Source organism: Microcaecilia unicolor, chromosome 2, assembly GCF_901765095.1.
Source record: "Microcaecilia unicolor chromosome 2, aMicUni1.1, whole genome shotgun sequence".
NCBI lineage: Eukaryota > Metazoa > Chordata > Amphibia > Gymnophiona > Siphonopidae > Microcaecilia > Microcaecilia unicolor.
This window is the reverse complement of record NC_044032.1, coordinates 220,712,598-220,738,777: the sequence shown is the minus strand read 5'-3', so window position 1 is coordinate 220,738,777 and position 26,180 is coordinate 220,712,598. Positions and strand designations below refer to the sequence as shown.

Here is a 26,180-nt window from a genome sequence, read left to right as displayed (position 1 = left end):
CTCATACAATAGGTTTTTCATTGGTTTTGGAGGGCTCACCATGTAAAATAAGGGGGTAGTGATGAGATGTATACCTGGCACCTTTATGAAGTCCACTGCAATGCCTCCTAGGGTGCCCCACTGCTCTGCTGAGATGCCTGTGTGGTCAGTCTACTAGGAAAGCTGGCCCCTCCTACGTCCCAATGGCTTGCTTTTGTGCATTTTTCAATTTGGTGGGGGTTTTGTTTTTTGGAAAATGGTCCAAATAGATCTAGAAAATGGTTATTTGCAAAGAAAAAAGATAGACCTTTTTCTGATTTGAAAATGGTCATTTTCACTATTTGATTTTTTTTATGTTTTCAGTAAAATGTCCAAAGTCAGATTTAGACGTCATATCTATGTAAGGAGAGTAAATAAAAGCAAGAGAAAAAGGAAACCGATATGGTTCTCCAAGCAAGTGGCTGAGAAAATAAAGGCTAAAGAGTTAGCGTTCCAGAAATATAGAAAATCTCAAGAACAGGAACACGGGAAGGCATACCGGATGAAACTGAAAGAAGCCAAGAGAGAGGTACATCTGGCGAAGGCGCAAGCGGAAGAACAAATGGCTAGAAATGTAAGGAGGGGAGACAAAAATTTCTTCAGGTATATTAGTGAAAGGAGAATGACTAAAAAGGGAATTGTGGGACTAAAAGATACAGCGAAACGCTATGTAGATAATGATGAAGAAAAAGCCAATTTGCTAAATAGATACTTTTGTTCTGTTTTCACTGAAGAAAATCCTGGAGAAGGACCGCGAGGGACTGGCAAAAGTACACCTGAGAATGGAGTGGATAAAGCACCGTTCATGGAAGAGAGTGTGTATCAACAACTTGGAAAGCTAAAAGTGGACAAAGCCATGGGACCGCACGGGATCCACCCCAGAATATTGAGGGAGCTCAGAGAGGTTCTGGCAAGTCCTCTTAAAGATTTGTTTAATAAATCCTTGGAGACGGGAGAGGTTCCGAGGGATTGGAGAACGGCGGATGTGGTCCCTCTTCACAAAAGTGATGATAGGGAAGAAGCTGGAAACTACAGGCCGGTAAGCCTCACTTCAATTATTGGAAAAGTAATGGAAGCGATGCTGAAGGAAAGGATAGTGAATTTCCTGGAAGCCAATAAGTTGCAAGATCCGAGACAACATGGTTTTACCAGAGGGAAATCGTGCCAGACGAATCTCATTGAATTCTTTGATTGGGTAACTGGAGAATTGAATCATTGACGTGCTATAGACGTAATCTACTTAGATTTTAGCAAAGCTTTTGACACGGTTCCCCACAGGAGGCTCTTAAATAAACTCGATGGGCTGAAGATAGGTCCCGAAGTGGTGAACTGGATTAGGAACTGGTTGACGGACAGACAACAGAGAGTGGTGGTAAATGGAGTTCGCTCAGAGGAGGGAAAGGTGAGTAGTGGAGTGCCTCAGGGATCGGTGCTGGGGCCGATTCTGTTCAATATATTTGTGAGTGACATTGCTGAAGGGTTAGAAGTTAAAGTTTGCCTATTTGCGGATGATACTAAGATTTGCAACAGAGTGGACACCCGGGAGGGAGTGGAAAGCATGAAAAAGGATCTGAGGAAGCTAGAAGAATGGTCTAAGGTTTGGCAATTAAAATTCAATGCGAAGAAATGCAAAGTGATGCACTTAGGGAGTAGAAACCCAAGAGAGACTTATGTGTTAGGCGGGGAGAGTCTGATAGGTACTGAGGGGGAGAGGGATCTTGGGGTGATAGTATCTGAGGATCTGAAGGCGACGAAACAGTGTGACAAGGCGGTGGCCGTAGCAAGAAGGTTGCTAGGCTGTACAGAGAGAGGTTTGACCAGCAGAAGAAAGGAAGTGTTGATGCCCCTGTATTAGTCATTGGTGAGGCCCCACCTGGAGTATTGTGTTCAGTTTTGGAGGCTGTATCTTGCGAAGGATGTTAAAAAAATGGAAGCGGTGCAAAGAAAAGCTGCGAGAATGGTACTGGATTTGCGTTCCAAGACGTATGAAGAGAGACTTGCTGACCTGAACATGTATACCCTGGAGGAAAGGAGGAACAGGGGTGATATGATACAGACGTTCAAATATTTGAAAGGTATTAATCCGCAAACAAATCTTTTCCGGAGATGGGAAGGCGGTAGAACGAGAGGACATGAAATGAGGCTGAAGGGGGGCAGACTCAGGAAAGATGTCAGGAAGTATTTTTCACAGAGAGGGTGGTGGATGCTTGGAATGCCCTCCCGCGGGAGGTGGTGGAGATGAAAACGGTAACGGAATTCAAACATGCGTGGGATATGCATAAAGGAATCCTGTGCAGAAGGAATGGATCCTCAGAAGCTTAGTCGAAATTGGGTGGCAGAGCAGGTGGGTGAAAGAGGGGTTGGTGGTTGGGAGGTGAGGATAGCGGAGGGCAGACTTATACGGTCTGTCCAGAGGCGGGACTGGTGGTTGGGAGGCGGGAAGTACTGCTGGGCAGACTTGTACGGTCTGTGCCCTGAATAAGGCAGGTACAAATCAAGATAAGGTATACACATATGAGTTTGTCTTGTTGGGCAGACTGGATGGACCGTGCAGGTCTTTTTCTGCCGTCATCTACTATGTTACTATGTTACTATGTAAATGCCCCTCCATGTATAGTAATGAGGTCATTAAATATTCTGTACCAGGCAGAGAAGGAAGCAGTGGCTTTTACTGTGTGGACAATGCGAGAAATCTTTCACTAGGTCTGGGGCAGCACAGAAGGGTTGGTGAAGAGGATTTAATGCCAGGTTTTAAGGTTTAACTTATCTTCTTCTTCTGCAGCCAGAACTGTTTGCAAGTTTAAAAGACTGACAGCTTGTGCACATGTCAGAAAAAAAAACAACTAAAATATCCGCAGTGTTACATAGTAACTAAGTAAATGTAACTAGTTACTGTACTTAAGTAAAATTGTGTTACTTTTACTTATAAAGAAGTACAGGAAAATTTGTTACTTTTACTTTTACCAAACTAATAATTTTGCCAATTTTTACTACTTTTACCTAGTTACTTCTGATGCTTGCAGTTAAAAGTAAGAAAAAAAAGTGACAGAGAGACCTAAATGATGATTCCTCAATAAACCAAATGAAACAGAAAACCTGGAACAGGATTTTGCAATTGCAAATCTTGTCACACAAACAGTGGATCATCTCATCTTAAATGTTTGGTGTTCAGGGAATACAGTCTATGAGTCGCCTGTGTTTGTTGAGCTGGTTACTAGTCTCTAGCCAAACAGAACAGTGATGAATTTGGTCACTTTAAAGCAGAGATGAAGCTGAAGCTGGTTGCAGTTCTTGGTTAACAGACGTATGTCTCTATCACAACAGACTGCTGGACATCCCATGGAAAATTTTACATTGGTGTGACAGTCCACTAGATTGATACTCTGCTTGTCTGGCCTTAAATTAGATTGTGAGCACTCCAGGGACAGAGAAATACCCAAATGTAACTCACCTTGAGCTACTACTGAAAAAGGTGTGAGCAAAATCCAAATAAATAATAAAGACTGAAGAGTTTTCATACATTTGACATTCTTGCTTCAGTTCTTAAAGATATTCAGAGTTTGCCATCAGACGAAAAATAGTTAGGACAACAACAGACAATGATTTCAACTTTGTGAAAGCCTTCTCTGTAATTGGACAGCATGACAATGATAACGAAGAAGAAGATGCAAGTGATGAATTAGCACTACTACTAATGCAGATGATAACGACAATGATGATGATAAAGCATTCTTTGGTATAAGGAAGTCAAGTGTTTCAGACAGAGATTCCTTTGATCAATATCTACAGACCCAATTAAAAGGCATCAATACTGCTGCCTGGCCTGATTTGAAGGAACTTTTTAGCAGACTGAACAATCCACTTCCCGATAGTGCAGCTGTTGTACGACTTTTTAGCTGTGGTGGATTACTCACAAACACACTCACACAAGTGACAGTCATTTTCAAAATTTAGTTTCACTAAAAGCAAAGTAGATTGAATTGTAGAGCAATAAAATTGTTGGGATAAAAATGTTAACAATAATTTTCACTGTAGTCACGGTACTTTTACTTTTTACTCAAAAAGTATTATATTAGGCAGTAACTTTTTTGCTTTCACTTAAGTGAATCTTTTTAATGTGCTCTTCATTGTACTTTTACTTAAGTATTAAAATAAACATTTATTTTTACTTTTACTTACGTACTTTAACCTAGTACTTTGAACAGCACTATAAGTATACACTAGCGTCTAACAATAGCCTCTCCAGTTTTTCCACTTTCTCTGTTGCTTCAGTCAAGTTAGAGCTCCGCAGATTTGTTAGGAAGTATTGCAGGCTGGATATATGCCCCAACTACTTGCTCCAAAGTGCCCCTGCCTGTTTCCTAGATGACTTGACGCTGCACCTCAACTACATGCTAGGTACTAGCAAGTTCCCCACAAGCCATGGTAACATCTTACTAACCCCGGTACCTAAAGATGCTAAGAAAAACAGTAGTGATCTGACCAACTACCTACCGGCTAATAGCCTCCATCTCCCTATTTGTAAAGCTAATGGAGAGCATGGTGAATAAACAACTCAGTGAGCACCTGAATAAATGTCCTGCATGCCTCGCAATTGGGATTTTGACCGCTCCACAGTACTGAGACTGTACTTGTCACTCTCCTATCCAACTTCAAGAAGGAAATAGTTGAAGGGAAGAGCATTTTACTTTTGCAGTTCGACATGTCCAGCGCCTTTGACATGGTGCACCACGGTATACTTCTGCGGCTCCTTGACTACTTCGGTGCAAGTGGTAATGTACTTGCCTGGCTTAGAGGTTTTCTTACAACAAGATCCTACCAAGTACATGCCAACTCCACCTTCTCATCCCACTGGAAAGCAGGCTGCAGTGTGCCACAGGGCTCCCCACTATCGCCTACCCTCTTCAATGTGATGTTGATCCCCCTGGCAACGGCTCTCTCCAAACTGGGATTGAACTCGTTTATCTATGCAGATGACATCACAATCTTCCTCCCTTTTGAGAAAGACCTCACTGAAATTACCAATCGGATACGTCAAGGCTTTAGCACCATGCTCGACTGGGCCAACTCCTTCAGATTCAAACTCAACGCTGAGAAAACGCACTGCTTGATCCTCTCCTCTCCCTATAACAAACTCTGGCCCCCTACATTGATTACTCCTGAGCTTGTCCTGCCTATCTCGTCATCCCTAAAAATCTTGGGAGTACTGCTTGACAGATCTTTGACATTAGAGCAGCATGTGAACTCTACAGTCAAGCAAATGTTCTACACTCTCTGGAGGCTTAAGCGTATCAAGCCATACTTCCCTCGAGATGTATTCCGTGGTCTTGTCCAGTCCCTGGTGATTAGCCATCTCAATTACTGCAATAGCATCTATGGGGGATGTACAAGTATGCTCCTGAAAAAATTGCAAACAGCTCAGAATACAGCAGCCCGACTTATCTTCAGCAAGTCTAGATTTGACAGTTCGAGGCCGTTGCACGAGTGGCTGCATTGGCTTCCTGTAAAGGACCGCATCACCTTCAAAACCTGCGCATTGGTGCACAAAATCATCTATGGCAATGCCCCTTCCTACATGGACACTCTCATTAATCTGCCGCTCAGGAATTCCCGTAGGTCGGCCCACTCGTACCTCAACCTCCACTACCCTGCCCCTCATGGCCTCAAATATAAGACCACTTATGGCTCCTCTTTTCCTTACCTCAGCACTCAATTGTGGAACGGGTTGCCTCGAGAGGTCAAATTCACTTCTGATCACCCGACCTTCAAGAAGCGGCTCAAGACCTTCCTCTTTGACAGTGCATACACTAAGAGCCCTACAGGTGCCGTACCCTTTTAGCCCACGACTCCTTCCTTGCTGATTTATCTCCTCCCCTCTCTTCCTCTTCCTCCTTCGTTGTTTCTCTTCTCTCCTGTGACCTTGTCTACTGTACTTTGTACTATTGTTGCTTATTAATTATTGTACGCCACATTGAGCCTGCCTATGGGTAGGAATACTGTGGGATATAAATGTCATAAATAAATAAATAAATATCCTGAATTCAGCAAGAAAGCAAATAAATGGACTGTATCCTTGAACATACAAACACACACACATAAAAACCAGAGGAAAGTTGTTGACTGATGAGCTCTAACAGATATTCCTATCAGATAGCTGCAGTGGTAATCATTTGGCCTTGCTAGGTCAAAAACCATGAGGTCTTAGGGCTATTTTAGGCAGGACCAAATTGCATAATATAAACACAACCACCACCTGGTACTTGCTGAAGAATATAATTCTACTGTCTATATAATGCAAGTAAATGTCTCTCAAATCAATTAATGGGAGGAAAAGACTTCAGATGCTGCCGAGCATCTGAAGTCTTTTCCTCCCATTTAATTAATTGATTTGAGAGAGATTTACTTGCATTATATAGACAGTAGAACAATATAAACACAGCCAATACATATACAGCATAGACAAAAATATGTTTATAATGAAGGATAATGAGCACAAGTAAATTTTAGGTAATGTATATGTAACCCCGGGTTTGACCCACACACTAGCTCAGTTCCACTGGGTCCGGACAACTTCTCTGACCCTCACCATCCCAAGACCTGGGGCACACTGTCAAATATAGCATGTTCGCTCCAACCTTCTTTCTTCCACTCCACTCTTCCTCCACACACACACTGTCCTTGCTCTCACTAGTCAAGCTTGGGAGTGGGTTAATGATCTAGAATAGAGATCCAGTGTCAGATGCACAAAGCTTACCTTGCTATTAACGTTTGCTTTAGACTGGTTCTAGCCACTCTCCTGTATTTGAATTTCAGTGCTGTTAAATGTGTATATTTTTTATACTGTTTCACGGTAGTTCTATTATTAGGTTTCAATTTACTGTTTTCAGGTTTACCTCATTTATTGTATTCAGTTTATTCTTGGTTATTTTACTATTGTTATGTTGTTAACAAAATTGTAAGCTTTATGTTAAACTGTACCTACTGTATACCATCTTGGGTGAATCTCTTCATAAAGGCAGTTAATAAATCCCAATAAATAGTAGTATACCAAGAAACCATCATGCACCTGCCAACCCCCATAAGTCATTTGTGACTTGCGTATAAGGGACTATCTAACTTAGGGCCCAATATTCAGCCGGCAGAAATCAGCATTTTGCTGAGAGCCACCAGCGTTAAAGCCAGAAATTCAATGCCAGGCCAGGTCCAAGCTTTGGCACTGAATTTCCAGATTTCCAGAGCTGGCTACCCATAGCCAGTTAAGAAACGATGTTCAGCACTGCATAAAAATAGGACTGGCTTTTATGCAGTCCCATTTATGCGGTTAACCTGGCGGGTTAAATGTTGAATATTGGCACTTAACCAGCCAAGTGCCAACTCCACCCCAGAACATTCCCAAAATAGCCAGTTTTCAGTTCAGCGGTAACTGGTTATTTTCAGCAGCACTAACTGGTTAAATCCCACTGATAATTAGCAATTAGTCGTGAACAGGCAATTTAACTGGCCAGGAGCTGTTTCTGGATGGTTAAATTGCTTTGAATATCAACCCCATAATTTGAACCCCAAACCACCCTGGTAGTGGTGTATTTAAGATTTTAGCAAAGCTTTTTACACGGTTCCACATAGACGACAAATAAACTGAGTGCCCTCAGTATGAGCCCTAAAGTGACTGACTGGGTTAGTAACCGGTTGACTGGAAGACGACAGAGGGTAGTAGTAAATGGTGCTCATTCTGAAGAAAAGGATGTTACCATTGTGCCACAAGGTTCAGTTTTTGGGCCGTTTTTTTTTTTTTAACATTTTTGTAAGCTTTATTGCTGAAGAGCTGTCTGGTGAGGTTTGCCTCTTTGCAGATGATACCAAAATCTGCAATAGGGTGGATAACATGAGGAAGGACTTGCTGAAGCTAGAGGAATGGTCTGGAATTTGGCAGCAAGGATTTAATGCGAAATAATGCAGGGTCATGTATCTGGGCTGCAAAAACCCAAGAGAATGGTACCGTTTAGGGGGTGAAGAACATTTGTGCATGAAAGAGGAGCGTGACTTGGGTGTGATTGCATGTTGTAATGATCTTAAGGTGGCCAAACAGGTTGAAAAGGTGATGGTGAAAGCTAGAAGGATGCTTGGGTGCATAGGGAGAGGAATGGCCAGTAGGAAAAGTGGGAGAGGGAAGAGATGATAGAGACATTTAAACACCTATGTGGCAGAAATGCACAGGAGGCAAGTCTCTTTCAATTGAAAGGAAGCTCTGGAATGAGGGGGCATAGGATGAAGGTGAAAGGGGATAGACTCCGAAGTAGTCCGCAGAAATACTTCTTTACGGAAAGGGTGGTGAATTTGTGGAACAGCCTCTCAGCGGAAGTGGTGAAGACGTAAACATTACCTGAATTCCAGAGAGCTTGGGACATGTACATGGGATCTCTGAGGGACTGATAGGGAGAGTAGATGCCATGGATGGGCAGACTGGATAGGCCATATGGTATTTATCTGCCTACATTTTTCTGTTTCTATTTTTACCCAGAGATGACTGACAGTGCTGCTTTCCAGATAATGCTGCTGAATATCACTGGCTGGATCTGGTGAACGCTGGTTATCCTGATAGCAGGTGTTGCTACCTGATAACTAGTTTTGAATATCAGACTGTTAGATTATAAGCCCTCTGGGGACAGGAAAATCTCTACTGTAAAAGAATGTAACTCACACTGAACCTCTGAGAAAGGCATAAGTTATAATCCAAAATATATATGTGCTAAAATACCTTTTTTTTAATTAAGGTCTGGACTGCATATAACAGAAATTATTGTCAGTTTTATGGTGGTATTACATACAGTGCTGTGTTCAACAAAATTTCACATTTCCTGTGCTTCAAGGGCTTTTCAGGGTTTTTTGTTTTTTTGTTTTTTACTGCATTGATGATTTACAGGCTATGGTTCAATATTTGCTACCCAGCAAATTGTAAGGATTTATTGTGATGCAAATATTGATTGGCTTTAGAAGAACTACTATCAAAAGAACAGAGGCTTCTGTGGAAGCAGCATTTACTCTCCTCAGTAAGAGGATATCCTAGTCACTACACAATGGATTAGCTGACCAGCTGGCATTTGTGCGGTGTATTCTGGAGAGAACCAGGGTTCACATCTCTCAATCACAGGACTGACTCTAACATGGCTGTGCTAGATAGGAAGAGGGGGGGGAATACAACATGGAGAAACCCCCTTGGGCACTTATGAATAAAGGTTCTTGGTGCTATTACCTGGGGACACCAAAAGAAGTAAGGGAAAGGCACAAAAGAAAACAACAGAGTTGTGTGAAATTATCAGGGACAAAGCAAGAAGCAAATTAATGGCCATAATAATAATTCTTCTATCTATGTCACTAGGAGGTGCCTCAAGATTTGATTGAACTTAAGCGCCTCACCTTCGAAAGCACATTAAGCAGCGGCAGACCACTCCTTCCTTCTGTGTCCCGCCCTCGCCTGACATAACTTACGCGAGGGCAGGACATGGAAGGAAGGAGTGGTCTGCCGCTGCTTGTTGCTGCGTGAGGCGCTTAAGGTCAGTGCAGAGGGCACGGGGGGGTGAAGAGAGGGCCCGGTGGCGGGTGGAGGGGGCCCCGGGGGCGGCCTTGTCCCGGGCCTGGCCCAGTCTATCGGCAGCCCTGCATACAAAAGAGAGAGGCAGCAAGATGAGACAAAACTAAATGGAAAATGTTTTAAAACATGAGATACCAGGCCGGATTTTCTGGGTCCCACACGCACACAAGACAGAAGACTCCAATGAGCAGGGGAAGGGGATGTCAGAGATCCCAAAGAACCGAGAGCCGGAAGAGGAGCAGAGAAAGGCCACAGTGACACCCCTTTAAATCAAGACATGCACTTCACCCTGGAGAGCCTCGTGGTGCTGGAGATCCTACAGGCGCCTTTAAATTTGACACCCTAGGCAGTTGCCTATGTTACCTTGCCTGAATTACTCACCGCAACATGATTTTATTCTTGTGATGCAGCAACAGAGTTTCATGACATTACCCCCTTAATTCTATAAACTTGCGCACAAAAACCTGCGCACACAGTTTTTTGCTTAGCATGCAAAGTTGCATGCACCAGTAATAATGTCAGTTGTGCACATCACTTCATAGATTGATTAGATGCTAATTGGCAATTTTGACCAATTATTGGCTCTAATTGGTCTTAATTGGCACTAATTAATACTTACAGACATAGCTTCCATTAATTGGTATTCTATAAATTCTGCGCACAAAATCCAGAGTGCACAACTGCAAGGGGGTGTGGACCTGGGAGGGGTAAGGGCGGGTCAGGGGCATGCCAAGCAGTTCCACGTGTGGGTGCTAGAATACTCAGCAGAAAACAGGAATGGGAGACAGATCAGACATTCAAAAACAGATCAAGGTGCACCCAAAATATGAATAAGAACTTTTATAGATGACTCTCAATGATGACTCAACACAGTACCATGTTTCGGCACAAACATACCTGCCTCAGGAGTCTCTTGTAAGGATTGCATTTGCCAGTAGCGAAAGTTCGAGAGACCATTTTTTTTTCAATAAATGGTCTTTCTTAAGACCTCTTTTAGCAGTTCAGTCTTTGAAGACAGGCTCATGTGTGACTCAGGGGCATAGCCAGACCTCAGCGGAAGGGGGGTCCATAGCCCAAGGTGGGGGGGCACATTTTAGCCCACCTCCCCCAGCCACCGACCCTCCCCCACCATTTTCGACCCACCCTGCCACCACAAGGTACCTTTGCTGGTGGGGGTCCCCAACCCCCGCCATGCCTTAGTCTTCTTCAGCACCGGTCTCCGGCGCATTCGCTGATCTGTGCTGTGAGTCCTGACGTCCTGCACATTCCTTTAAGTGAAACTGAGGGCATCAAAACTGGCAGGGGAGGGTCGGCAGAGGGGGTCAAAAGTGGAGGGGGCCAGGACTAAATCTGTGCGGGCCCATGCCCCCGTGGCCTCACCTAGCTACGCCCCTGGTGTGACTGTCATTTTCATCACCGAAGACAGATTCAATTGCAACTATTATCTTTGTAAAACAACACTTACAAGAGAATCTTGAGGCAGGCATGTTTGTGCCGAAATGTGGTACCATGTCAAGTCATCATTAAGAGTCATCTATATAAGCTTTTGTTCATATTTTGGGTGCTCCTTAGTCCGTTTTTTAAGTGCCTGATCCATCTCCCATTCCTGTATCCTGCTGTGTGCTTCCCCGTGGGATTCTGTTGTTCTTTCCACATCCGTGTTTTTTCTGCAATTGGTGCTAGAATACTAGCATTTACACCAGCCACTGAGCTAGCGTACATACTCACACCTAAAGTTAGGCAAATAAATGCAGATTTACCCCTAGTAATTCTATAACAGCAATTATGTGTGCCATTGCCAGGGGTGTAGCCAGGCTTTGGCAGAAGGGGGGTCCAGAGCCCGAGGTGAGGGGGCACATTTTAGCCCCCCCCCACTGCCGCCAACCCCCCCCCCCCACACCACCACTGCCACCAACAACAACAACAACTTTGACCCCCCCCCCCACCGCCGACCCTCTCAACCCCACTCCCGCCACCAACCGCCATCGTCATCACCTACCTTTGCTGGCGGAGGACCCCCAACCCCCGCCAGCTGAGGTCCTCTTCTTCCAGCGCAAGGCTTTGTTCTGTTTCTGAGTCTGACATCCTGCGTGCAGAACGTCAGACTCAGAAACAGAACGAAGCCTTGCGCCGGAAGAAGATGACCTCAGCTGGCGGGGGTTGGGGTCCCCAGCCAGAAAAGGTAGGCGATGGTGGGTTGTCGGCAGGAGGGGGGTCGAGAGAGTTGTCGGCAGGGGGTCCAGGGCCAAATTTTCGGAGTCCCAGGCCCCCGTGGCCCCAGGTAGCTATGCCACTGGTCATTGCTATTACATAGTCCATGCTTAGCATACATCATCCAAGTGACTATCTTTAGGTGTGTGTGTCTGTGAGTGTGTGAATGCATGTGCATAGTATATGGGTGTGTGCAGATGTGAATGTGGTTGTGTGTGGTTTTGCATGCAAGTGTAAGAGCTGAATTAGTGGCCTGAAGAGTTTCCTCTCAGAAGTATCTAGAATGATATAAGCCTTATTACAACCTGCCCATATATCTTCGCAAGGAACTATCAAATGGCAAATTCAAAGCAGCTCTTAAAACATTTTTTTCAATAAACTTTTTTATGATATTTAACATCATGTGGCATTCTGTGCATACCGAAGCTGAGCGATACACATCTGGAGTATATAATAGGGAGCTCAATCGCCTCTTTCCTTTTTCTTACTCTTCCCCTCTCAGGTTTATTATATATTTCGCTTCTTTTAGGTTTAGCAACATTAAGTTTCTACCCATATGTATTGTTAACCACGTAGATGTGAGCACCGTATATAGTACATCAAGAAATGAAGAGACTTGAGATTTGTTATAGTAGCACAAGTTTCTAAAAATGCTGAAATACTGTAGAGGGCAACTGAAACCGTTTTTTTTCTGTTTCAGCTGAAACTGAATCTACAGCCAAAATTCACTGTTCGGCTAAAACCGAAGCCAAAACCAGCTCAGCCCCTACCTCCTCTGCCACCATCGTTTGCCCCCCAAACTGAAAGAGTTCCCACTTCTTAATGGCTAGTTGGGGTAAAAGCAATCCCCACTCACTCCTGCCCATGTCGGCTCCAATCTCAAAATGGCTGCCGCTACCTCCAGTGGCAATGGTAGGCCCAGGGGAAGAACCTACAGATGGGTCCAGAAGAGGGCTTCTTCTGTTTGGGGAGAGGGAAGTGGGATCTCTTTCGGTTTGGTGAAGGAGGAAGTTTTGGTTTCAGCTGAAAATGAACTGTTACATTTTTGTCCGAAATCGGAACAAGGCCAAATTTGAATTTCGGGTAAGTTTTGGCACCAAAGCCAAAACCAAACTCAAAATGCAGTCAACTTCTAAACTACTTTTCCATTTACAGACTCATTTTCAAAGCATGTAGACATACAAAGTTACATGGGTTACATAAACAATTATAGCAACTGATTTTCCATAGTTTTGCATTATTTTCTTTTTTTTTTTTATTCATAATTCTCTGGGGAGCAGCTTATGAACAATATATATTTAGAGAAATAGAATGGAAGAGAGAAAGATAAAATTTCTTTAAGCTCAAATTAATCATTCCTTTACCACATTCTACATGGTCCTTTTACAAAACTGTGGTAAGAGCTAGTGAATTATTAAAAGAGATTACTGCGGGATGGCAGTGGTGTAGGAAGGGGGGCGGTGGGGCGGTCCGCCCCGGGTGCACGCCGCTGGGGGGGTGTCGGCTTGCTGGTTCCCTGCTCTTTCTGCCCCAGAACAGGTTACTTCCTGTTCCGGGGCAGAGAAAGCAGGGAAGCAGCAGAGCCGACGCAGCTCCCAGTGACGTGCACTGGGGGCGGACCGGCCCTCCCGCCTGCCCTCCGCTGCAAGGTAAGGGTGCGTTTCGGGGGGGAGGGTGCATTTCAGGGGGGTACGCTCCAGAGAGGGGGTGCACCGTGCCCTGCACCTGGGGGGGGGTGCAGCGGCGACCCGCCCCGGGTGTCAGGCACCCTCGCTACAGCACTGCGGGATGGGCTCAGGTGTCCTGCAGTAATTCCCAAATCTGCATGTACTATCATGAACTAAAAATTATTTTTTATTTTCTGGTTGTTGGGTTGCAACTGGTGGTAGAGAATCGGCGTTTCTGTGTTAATCAGCACACTTACATTAGCACACGCTAACTGATTAGTTTCAAAATGGGTAGCAGTATATGCTTACGGGGCATTATTTTTTTTTAATGGCTATGTGCTAGTGGCAGCATTAGTGCATGTACAGTAATACAAAAATAGAAAATCAGCCATTTTACTGTTGCATTGAAATAGTGATAATAACATTTTTATTTGTGTTGGTTATGAATTTTTGATTGGTTAATAAAGCTGCAGCCAAAATTATTTCTCCAATTTATAAGGTTATCATAGTATTCTTTGTTCATGTGTGAGTCAGGAACAGATGTGATGCAAGTGCCAATATTAAGTACAGTGAAACCAGCAGCAATACTTGAATTGAATATTAAAATTGGAAAGCTTCACTAACATTTAAACCTTTAGGAACAGTCGTCACAAGGCAGGGGCTGTATGTTGTGCAACCATTACACAGGAGAAGTATAAACATCTATGCAACTTATTAAAAAAAAAAGTAGCACGTTCCTGTATTATGGACTTTAAATGTTTCATAATAATTCATAGATTGAAGAGCACTTTAGTTAGTAATGTGTGCTTTGCTTTCAACAACAATTGGGCAAGAATGAAAGCATCTATTAAATATTAACAAATGCAATGGTCTATAAAAGATCAATTTAGTGCTAGAGAATTTTGAGAAATGTGCTTGATCAGTAAGAACAGGAATTGTTCACCAGCAAGCATAAAACCTGATAGAATGACTAAACCCACGGCATTCATCACATATCCTGAGAATGCCATGACTTCTTAATATGGACTTTAGCACCTGTTCTTGCTCCACTTTCTCCACAGAGCTTCAAACGTAACAAAACAAAAACAATAACAAAACCATTAAACTGTGTCACCAAGTTAACAGCTTTGTGGGCCTGAGAGAGCTGCTTGAAACTGAAAATGTTTTTTGTTCTGCCCAATTCCTCACAATTTGCTATTAGCACTGGTCTGGGGTGAGTGGAGGAGTGACCTAATGGTTAGTGTAGTCAGCTTTGATCCTGGTTACCTGGGTTCAATTACCACTGCAGCTCCTTGTGACCTTGGGCAAGTCACTTAGCCCTCCATTATCCCAGGTACAAAAAATTAGATAGTGAGCCCTTTAGGGACAGAGAAGGTACAGTGCTGTGTACATCTAGTAGTGTTATAAAAATGATTAGTAGTAAGTAGTAGCTTGTTATTTCCTGCGGTAAGGGTCTGGACATTGTGCACAAGTAAATGCAGGCACTAGTAGTCTGGTCTGGTGCTTATGGCCTCTAAAACCCGCATTTGCTTCTGAGCATTGGGGCCTTAGAGAGGAACTATGGCTGAATGCAAATATTCATATTCCACCAAAATCTCATAGGCAGAGAGGGAATGGGGTGTTCACTGGGGCCACAGCCTGACCCACATTTCAGCAACCACTGAACTTTGGGGCAAAGGCAGAGGTGCAACAAGGACACTTGTCCTAAGCCCCCTTGCTATAGGTGGAAGCCCAAACCAGTCTGAAGCTTAAAGAAGGCACAGACTGCCTGTGCACTTGCTTCCCGAATTTCTGCCCTGGGCCTCAGCATGTCTAACACCTGCCCTGGTTGGGGGACAGAAAAGAGACTGGTTTGTTTGCCTCCCCTCCCACCAAACAAAAAAGCTGTTCCTGTGCCCATGCCAACACATGGGCTGTGCAGGGTACAGCCTTTACTTAAACTGATGGTCACACACTCGAACTGGCTAACTAACGAGACCAGCATCAGTTCAGTAAATATTGATCGTTTCAAGCCGTTGCAGACAGCAGACGCTACCTGACATCATCCTCAGAGTAAACACTGAAACGAAAAATTAGATCTGTCAACATGCAAGTGAAGTGCTGGACACTTCATCAATCGCCTTCTATCGTTCTGTCACCTTATCAGTGAATATTATCAGGCAATCCCGCAAGCTCCAATTTATCATCACAGTGCACGCGGCGCAGAGAACACAGAGATATCCCTCAATGTGTGCATACAAATACAGTAACTGTTAGCCAAGTTGCAACCTGAGCGCACTGAAAGTTCTCCTCCTTGATCCCTATAATAAGTGAAAGAGTGGCAGCCTCGCCAATTACTCTCTGAGCTGTCCTACTCCAAACCCCCAAATCCGAAACTTTGCTTTTTCTCCCGTTCAGTGGTCAATAAAAGCAAAATTGCAAACCAAATGAACCCCTTCCCCACCCCCCTTACCAGCCTGGTTTTAGTGCGCTGCAGATATTCCTCCATGGTAATCGTCCCCGGCAGCCCCTGATGCTGCAGCCGCTACTTTCCTCCAGCCCAGTGCCCGGAGCTCCACGGCGCTTCCTATTAAGGAAGTGGGTGCGTCACGGGGAGGCCCCTTCAGCACAGTCCCCACGAGACTGCCCCCCCAGCACCGATCGTCTCTACTGACCACGCGCGGGCGTGTCCTGTGCAGGCGACGTCAGTCAGACCAGCCCGCAACCATGGACAGCGCCCAAGAGTAAGCGGAGGGGCGGGGCAGGCTGAGCGTCTGCAACACAGCAGCACCGCTGCAAGGAGAAGCGCCAGGACTCAGCACTGCAGCTCTGCCGTCCTTTGGAAGGTTGCCTTCCGAAGCCCCAGTCTTTCAGGCAAGGTCACCACTGTGGCCCGATACTGGTGACGGGGCGCAGAAATTTCTTCAGAAATTTGAAAAACAAATGCAAACCAACCCATAAGCAACAAAAACAAAATTCGAAGTTGTACTGGGCGGACACAACAAGTGGCCGGCCTCAGTAGGAAGGAGTATGGAGGAGATGCAGATGTTGTGTTGATAGAGTACCACTTGACTGCGTATGAAATGTAGCCTCGGATAATTCAGTAAGTCATGGCACAGCAAGTGCTGCTCTGCTCCTTGGAAGTTTGCCAGAGGACAGAAAAAAAATTGAGCAAAGAACTCTAAAAGTCATAAAGCATCCAGCATCAAGGATTTTTCTCAAGCAGAGGTGATTCACACAGATATGAAAAGATGTGCTTGGATCGTTATTTCTGAAAAGCTATTATAATGCACCGCATACCTCCATACCTAAAGCGTCTTTTCTTTTGTTATCTAGAGGAAAACGTTAAGAACAGCGGTTGCTTCTTAATATTTTGTCCATTTTTAATCCTGTGAACTCCAAGAAGCTTCTAAAACAAGAATCCTTTCAGGATGAATATAAGATGTGCCATGGTGGCCCACATCAAAGGTCCATTCTGCCCAGCATCCTGTCTCAGAGAGTGGCTAGTCCAGGTCACAAATACTGGGCAAGATCCAGAAAGTACATCTACCCCTTGTTGCTCTTTCCCAGGGATAAGTGATGGGTTTTCCAAATCTAACTGGCTATTAAAGGTTTTTGAATTTTTCCTCTAGGGCTCTTGTCTAAACCTTTTTAAACCCAGTTATGCTGTTGGCATGAGTGCCTTGACCCCATCACTTAAATGGCAATTCTATAACAGGCTGCCTATATTAAAGCACCACTTGAGCATGTAAGTGTACAGAATAGTGTACCCTTGCATGCTTAAGTAGCAGAAAAACACATGCAGGGGGATTTTTGATATGCAGTCGAAATCCAAGTTTGGACATTTTGCAAAAAATCATCCAAAAATCCAGTGCTAAATATGGTCATTTTTGACCCAAAGAGTCTATCTGTTTGGTTCAAAAATTGCCCTATTTTAGACAATTGTGTGTTCAGTGCATCTTTCTTTTAGGACTAATGTAAAACATAAAATGTCCAAGGAAAAAATGTACAAAAAAAGCCATTGGGATGTCTGGGGGCCAGCAGTCTTACTAAACTGGTTACGCTACATACCAGCAGAGCAGTGGGGCAGTCTAGGGGGTATTGCTAGCAGTGGCGTAGGAAGGGGCGGTCCGCCCCAGGTGCACGCCTCTGGGGGGGGTGTCGGCTCTGCTGGTTCCCTGCTCCCTCTGCCCTGGAACAGGTTACTTCCTGTTCCAGGGCAGAGAGAGCAGGGAACCAGCGGAGCCGACGCAGCTCCCAGCAACGTGCACTTAGGGCGGACCGGCCCTCCTGCCTGCCTTTTTTTCTTTGGTAGCGGTAAGAATGCACGCCGAGGGGGGGTGCACGCCAAGGGGGGTGTGCTGTGCTGCACCCGGGGGGGGGTGCACAGCGGCGACCCGCCCCGGGTGTCAGCCTCCCTCGCTATGGCACTGACTGTTAGTGAACTTCACATAAAAGGACCCAGGTACCCATCACATCATAACCCTCTTATATTGTATGGTGATCTCTCCAGGAATAACAAAAAAATGTACTGTACCCAACTCTATACCACTACAATAGTCCTTGTGCCTGCAGGTGCAACCTATATGTGGGTTCCGTAGGTATTTCGTTGTTTGGGGGTGCTCACACTTTCTACCACAAGTGTACTAGTTAGAATGTGATATGGGCTTGGGCCCCTTTCTCTACAGTGCACTGCACTGACCACTAAGCTACTCCAGGAACCTGCTTACTGCTCTAAGAGGAATGGCAATTATATCTGCAGCCATCATAGAGCCCGGTATGTACTTTCACGTTCACCTCTTAGGGGGGGTGGGATGGGTCAGTGACCACTGGGAGGGGGGGTTGACCTGGAACAATGCCCAGGAATGATGAGAGAGCTCACAAACATTTCAAAACATAAAATGCAGTTTATTTATAGTTATCCATAAGTGTTTAAAAGCAAATGCAATGTATATACATTTGAATATATAAAAGGGAGTGCAATGTGTATATATTTACAGCTAATAATAACAACAACATCACCACATTACATCACAACATCCTGGCCCAGTCACTGTATTCAACTCAAACTGGGAAAGTCTCTTCAACCAGTGGAGCCAGGAGTGATATTGCAAGAGGTCCTGTGACTCATCAGCCCCAGAGCATGAGACTTCAGCTTCCAGAACTTTTCAGCCCAGTTAAATAATAGTGTTTCTTCCTGATTTACATCTTGCCTGTCTGGGTTAGCCAGCAAAGACCCAGACAGGCATGCCTTGCTTAATTCCTTTTACAGATCTGCCTCAGAGAGCATACAGTGATCATGAATATACTGCATGATCTGAACAAAACAACTTATATATAACATAAAGCAACAGAGCATGTGCAAGATACTAGGGTCACTTAAAGGACAGCTGATGTAAGAGTCAGCTGACTTGTTTACATAAACCAGAGGTCAATTGCACTATGGCTGCACACTATGATTCTACTATTACATAACTGGTTAAACAAACAGAAATAGTGTGATTATATAGGCAGTAAGAAAGGATTGTTATTACAGGGTGAAGCATCTAGTTAAGGAAGGTTTTTGCTTGAGGAGACCAACTGGTAAAGATATCCTACATATTGTGAGCAGTATCTTTTTCCATTGTTTGAGCCAAAGAAACAAGTTTATCCTTTAAAAACATACTGCTAACTTCATGTTCTAATAATATCAGATTCATCTTAGCTAAAGAAAAAATGCTTTAAAAAGCTGTTAAATGCACAGTATTATTCATAGCTCTAAACAGATCTGGTTTATAATTAAAGGTGTGGAGAAATGTGCTTATAGATAATGTTTGCACCTGCATGCAGGAGAGTCTTATTACTAACATAGTAACATAGTAACATAGTAGATGACGGCAGAAAAAGACCTGCACGGTCCATCCAGTCTGCCCAAAAAGATAACTCATATGTGCTACTTTTTGTGTATACCCTACTTTGATTTGTACCTGTGCTCTCCAGGGCACAGACCGTATAAGTCTGCCCAGCACTATCCCCGCCTCCCAACCACCAGCCCTGCCGCCCAACCACTGGCTCTGGCACAGACCGTATAACTCTGCCCAGCTCTATCCTCGCCTCCCAACCACCAGCCCCGCCTCCCAACCACTGGCTCTGGCACAGACCGTACAAGTCTGCCCAGCACTATCCCCGCCTCCCAACCACCAGTCCCGCTTCCCACCACCGGCTCTGGCACAGACCATATAAGTCTTCCCAGCACTATCCCCACCTCCCTACCACCAGCCCCGCCTCCCAATCTTGACTAAGCTCCTGAGGATCCATTCCTTCGGCACAGGATTCCTTTATGCTTATCCCACGCATGTTTGAATTCCGTTACCGTTTTCATTTCCACCACCTCCCGTGGGAGGGCATTCCAAGCATCCACTACTCTCTCCGTGAAAAAATACTTTCTGGCATTTTTCTTGAGTCTGCCCCCCTTCAATCTCATTTCATGTCCTCTCGTTCTACCATCTTCCCATCTCCGGAAAAGGTTCGTTTGCGGATTAATACCTTTCAAATATTTGAACGTCTGTATCATATCACCCCTGTTTCTCTTTTCCTCCAGAGTATACATGTTTAGTTCAGCAAGTCTCTCCTCATACGTCTTGTAACGCAAATCCCATATCATTCTCGTAGCTTTTCTTTGCACCGCTTCAATTCTTTTTACATCCTTAACAAGATACGGCCTCCAAAACTGAACACAATACTCCAGGTGGGGCCTCACCAACGACTTATACAGTGGCATCAACACCCCCTTTCTTCTGCTGGTCACACCTTTCTCTATACAGCCTAACAACCTTCTAGCTACAACCACCGCCTTGTCACACTGTTTTGTCGCCTTCAAATCCTCAGATACTATCACCCAAGATCCCTCTCTCCGCCCGTACCTATCAGACTCTCCCCGCCTAACACTTACGTCTCCCGTGGATTTCTATTCCCTAAATGCATCACTTTGCATATGAATGGTTATCAATAGCAAGATAACTAATATTGTGTAAACAACCAGAAAAATGAATTGGGAGTACTTGATTGCATGTAGTAAAGGGAAAAGTAGAAACAACACATACCGCGTGATTATGTATCTCAATTCAGGATGAATAATTACATTTGGCAAAATTTTCCATTGACGTGTGTTAATGCTGTGTTGAAAAAAAACAAAGTTCATATTGAGGAGATTGGGTAGGTCACACCTTCCCTTAGTCAGTAGAGATGCAATCTTGCAAAAGATAGGTATAATTGTTTAAAGTTGCATGAGTACCTATAATTTCAGGTTGACACAGTTGGAGACCAAAATGCATAGGCATTACAATAAATTTGCATAGTAACAGGTTGCCTTACCATATAGATGGTAAAGGAATCTTTACAGTAAAACTCAAAATATTTAGTATTCTGTTCCTTTATGGATATCCAAGCCAAATTGGGTATCCATTTGTGGAACAATGTCCGCTATACTTGGTAATTGTGAGTCATTAACTCTAATCATACTCTTTGTTTTTCCATATCTGCATACAGCCTTTGTATGGAGCAAGCAGTCCAATTAAAAAGCTGTGAAACATTTTTACCCATTTGAATATTATTCCATTGAGTAACATTAAATTGATTTTTAAAATTTATCCAATAATTGTACATTTAGTTTTTGATTATCCCAAATTGTAGGGTACCAGTGAGCCTGCAAATTAATCATTTGTGCTATATCTTGACCAGTTTTAATTGATTAGCTAAAACTTCCACATTGATAGACTTCAAAGTACCCGTGTCTGCCCCCAGTCCTCCCAACAGAGTATCATACCATTCTCATTTAAATCGACAATGGTATGCAGGGAGCAAAGATGCAAAACTGACATTACAATGTATATAAGTGGTATTATGTGTAAAAGCCACTAATTTACAAGTGGAGGGGATACATTTATTTATTTATTGCATTTGTATCCCACATTTTCCCACCTCTTTGCAGGCTCAATGTGGCTTACAATACATGAATGGTGGAAATATATTAGAAAATAAACATTTAGTGTTACAGAAGAATCTTGGTCAACTTGATAATGATAAAACATGATAGTAGTGTTACAAGCAGATATTGTAAGATAGTCCTGAATATATGTGAGGAGTTGTGTGTATTCACATTGGTTGGTCTTTGTGGTATGCCTTGTTAAAGAGATGGGTCTTCAGTAGTTTGCGGAAGCTCGTTAGTTCGTGGATCGTTTTTAAGTTACGTGGCAATGCGTTCCATAACTGTGTGCTCAAGTAGGTAAAGTTTGACGCGTGCATTAATTTGTATTTTAGACCTTTGCAATTATGGAAGTGCAGATTAAGGAATGTGCGGGATGATCTTTTGGCATTCATGAGTGGTAAGTCTATCAAATCTGACATGTAGGCTGGCGCATCTCCGTGAATGATTTTGTGAACTAAGGAGCATATTTGAACGTGATGCGTTCTTTAAGTGGGAGCCAGTGTAGTTTTTCTCGTAGGGGTTTAGCACTTTCATATTTTATTTTACCGAATATGAATCTAGCTGCAGTGTTCTGGGCTGTCTGAAGTTTCTTGATTATTTGCTCTTTACAACCTGCGTAGAGTGCGTTGCAGTAGTCTAGATGACTGAGCACCATTGATTGTACCAGGTTACGGAAAACAGTCCTTGGGAAGAAAGGTCTTACTCTTTTTAATTTCCACATTGAGTGGAACATCTTCTTGGTTGTGTTTTTCACGTGGCTTTCGAGTGTTAGGTGTTGATCGATGGTAACTCCGAGAATTTTTAGGGTGTCTGAAATTGGCAGGTTCCGATTTGGTGTGTTAATGGTGGTGAATTTGTTCTTGTTATGTTGAGAGGTGAGTATTAGGCATTGAGTTTTTTCTGCATTAAGTTTCAGCCGAAATGCATCCGCCCATGAATGCATGATCTGGAGACTTTGGTTGATGTCAATGGAAATTCCCTTTAGATCTTGTTTGAATGGGATGTAGATCGTTACGTCATCTGCGTATATGTATGGGTTGAGTTTTTGGTTTGATAATAGCTTAGCCAAGGGTATCATCATTAAGTTGAATAAAAACGGAAAGAGGGGAGATCCCTGTGGGACTCCGCATTCTGGTATCCATGGGGCTGAGGTAGTCAAGTTAGATGTCACTTGGTATGATCGTGTGGTTAGGAATCCCTTAAACCAGTTGCGAACGTTACCTCCAATTCCAAAGTAATCAAGGATTATGCAGTAGTATTCCATGATCAACCATGTCGAAAGCGCTTGACATATCAAATTGTAGAAGAAGTATGTTCTTTCCAGATGCAATCATTTGTTTGAATTTGGTCATGAGAGTAACTAGTACTGTTTCAGTACTGTGGTTAGACCGAAATCCTGACTGAGATTCGTGGAGTATTGAGAATTTATTTAAATAGTTTGTGAGTTGTTTGGTTACCAATCCTTCCATTAGTTTGGTTATTAAGGGAATGGATGCTACTGGTCTGTAATTGGTTAGTTCACTGGCACTTTTCTTTGCGTCTTTGGGTATGGGGGTGAGTATAATGTTTCCTTTCTCCTTCAGGAAAAGTCTATTTTGTAACATATAATTCAAGTGTTTCGTTATGTCTATTATAAATTGTTGAGGAGCAGATGTCATAAGGTTGTTTGGACATATGTCTAGTTTGCAATGAGATTTGGCGACTCTTTTAAGTGTTTGGGAGATGACATCCTATTGTAAATTGCTTTAATAAAGTTGCCTAATTACCTATAAAACCTAAAAATGGATTTACAATAGGGGTAGAACTGAAACAAACTAAGGTCTGAACATATTCCAATTTCATACATGAGTTATATTCATTTCATTGCTCCTTTGCTTACATTGTGTATATATATATATATATATATATATATATATATATATATATATATACATACATACACAATGTATATATATATATTTCAATTTCCTCTTCAAGAAGTTTCCCAAACAATTGTGTAAAGTGACGACAATGTAAACCTAATAGTGACTGCATGTAAGCAAAGTCTAGTTACAGTAGCTACAAGCAGTGGCATAGCTAGGTGGGGCACCAGGGGAGCAGCCACTTCCCCAAATGGAGTTCTGCCGGCGCCTATTTTTTTTTTCTTCCTGTTACAGTGAAAATGTGCACTGGTGGAAGTCTACTCTCGCTACCCCCCTCGCCATCAACTTGCCTCATCCTGGCTCCGCTTCTGGCTACAAGTAATGGCTTGTTTGTTCTGCAAAGAAAATCATCTTGCTGCCTTGGTTGAGTTTCACGTCTCCAAACCTGTATTGTGTATGGTGCAATCTTACCATGCTGCAACAAGGCAGAATAATGCCTGAAATTCATTCTCTTAAGTAACATCTATCTTTATTGATTCATATCCACTTATCTTCTCCTGGTTGAATCACCAGAACTGTATTATCTGTTTATCAGGATCTGTGCCAAATCTTTGCTCCATCAGTCATGCTAGTTGAACCCAACCTACCTTGATCTGAGATAACCTGTGGTGTAATTTCGTCTATCTGGGATGTCATGACATTCTGAACAATTAACTCTGCAACTCTGTCCCCTTTTCCATTACCACATGTGTTTTCCCCAAATTGATCATAATAATTTAAATTTCTCCTTGGTAATCTGCATCTATTACACCACAAAGTATATGAATTCCGTGGACCATCAAACCAGATCATGGGGCAGTTCACCCATATGTTCCAGAAGGCACATTAATTCCAATTCTGGTAGGAATAATTTCAAGTTCCCTCTGGCATAGCCTAATTGATACTAGGCTATGTAAATCAGCACCTGCGGCTAATTTTGTTACTTGCAATGGCAATTTAGCATCTGGATTGATTTTCCAACATTTCAATGTAACGATCTTTTTGACTCTGCCCATATTTATTTGCAAATTTGGAGTTAACATTCACATGAGAGGAGTCTTGAAACTGGCAACGGGTCTGTTATTTCATTCGTGGAGTGGTGGGACTAAATTATCTCACCACCCTTTCAAACTTCCATTTCCTTGTTTGTTTGGGGTTTTTTTTCGATTGAGCTTTCAAGAGACCATCCTGCAGCTTGAGGACAATGTGATATATCCAGCTAGCATTACTGTCAACAGCCCATTCCTTCACCTGAATTCCTGTGAAATGAGAACCATTATCTGTCTGAATTTCTACTGACACTCCATAATAGAAAGATATGTATTCTAATGTCTTTAAAGTAGCCTACTGTGTTGCTCTTCTACAAGGGTATGCCAGCACAAATCCAGAATTAGTATCAACTGCAAAGTTTGGGTCTAAAATACTAAGGGTACACATCATCCTTTTTTTTTGCCATAAACTCCAATTAGCATAAGCATCATCTACAGATACACATAATTCTTCAGAACCAGACTCCATAGGCCACAAATCTGTATAGCCTGCTTAGCAGCCTCAAAAGCTTGGATATGTTTTTCTGTCCAATTAAATTCAAACTTTTTCCTAGATACTGAATATAAGGAACTCAGAATTTTGGCTCAAATTAGGTATATGAGTTCTCCAGAACCCAAATACACCCATAAATTTCTGTACTTCCTTTTTGGTGGTAGGAATTTAAAATTGTAATATTTTCTTTTTTGCTTTTGGAGTGATTTCCTGCACCCCAGCATTCCAATTTATGTGCAAAAATGTCGCTGTTTGGGCTAGTCCTTGTACCTTATCAGGGTTAATTTCCCAACTTTGTTTCTTCATTATTTCAATCACTTTTTCTAATTCCCTATAAACTACATTCTCTCCCTGAATCATAGTATCATCCATGTAATGAGATATTTGCAACTTGGCAGGCAAACACACTTCATGTAAATGTTCTGCCACAATTCAGTGGCAGATTGTAGAACTATGCAGATATCTCTGTGGTGACCTGGTATATTGTCTCTCCCCCCCCCCCCCCCCCCCCCCCCCAGGAGAAAGCAAATTGGTCCTGATTTTTGTCTTTAATCAGTATGGTTAAAAAAAACACATTATCCAAATCAATTGCCTTATATTATTTCCCACCATGTGTTTGAATTTGTGCTATCACTGAAATCATGTCTGGTACAGCAACAGTCAAAGAAGGAGTGTATTTCAATTCTCCATAATCTACTGTCATATACCAGCTTCCATCTGATTTGTTCACTGGCGAGACCAGATTATTATATGGGGAACTGGTGTATCTTAATACCCCAGCTTCCAACAAATTTCAAATGGTGTTTTGTATTTCATCATATCCCCCAGGTATTCTATATTGTTTTATCTGAATAATTTTGGTTACAGCTGGCAACTGAACTGGAGACATTTGTAATTTGCCCACTATTATGGGTTGAGCATATATATGTAATGGTCTCCCAAATGAATATTGCCAGCCCCTTAAATTTAAAAACAACTCCTTCAAAATGTAAATTCCAATGATATATTCATTGATAGGTACAATTAAAAGAGAATATTCCCTCATGGGCAACTGGACAATCTACATAAATAGTTTAGTGGAAACTGCTGGTGCTACCTGTCTTCCCTGACCACTTATAGCTACCTTATTATGTCCTTTGAATTTCTGTGGATTTCCACATAAAATCTTCTCCTCATCTTCTAGTGGAGTGGCCTAGTGGTTAGGGTGGTGGACTTTGGTCCTGAGGAACTGAGTTTGATTCATGGCACAGGCAGCTCCTTGTGACTCTGGGCAAGTCACTTAACCCTCCATTGCCTGCCGCATTGAG

General features: G+C 43.0%; 1 protein-coding gene across 1 annotated transcript in view; it reads right to left on the bottom strand.

Annotated features, from left to right (window-relative positions):
* PRUNE2 (prune homolog 2 with BCH domain) overlaps positions 1-16,014 on the bottom strand; it is a 499,460-nt gene extending 483,446 nt beyond the window's left edge. The window contains 1 exon segment of the mRNA XM_030193721.1: positions 15,938-16,014. Coding sequence (XP_030049581.1) covers positions 15,938-15,973 — 36 coding nt within the window. The 5' untranslated portion in view covers positions 15,974-16,014.
* Between the last annotated feature and the right edge of the window lie 10,166 nt (positions 16,015-26,180).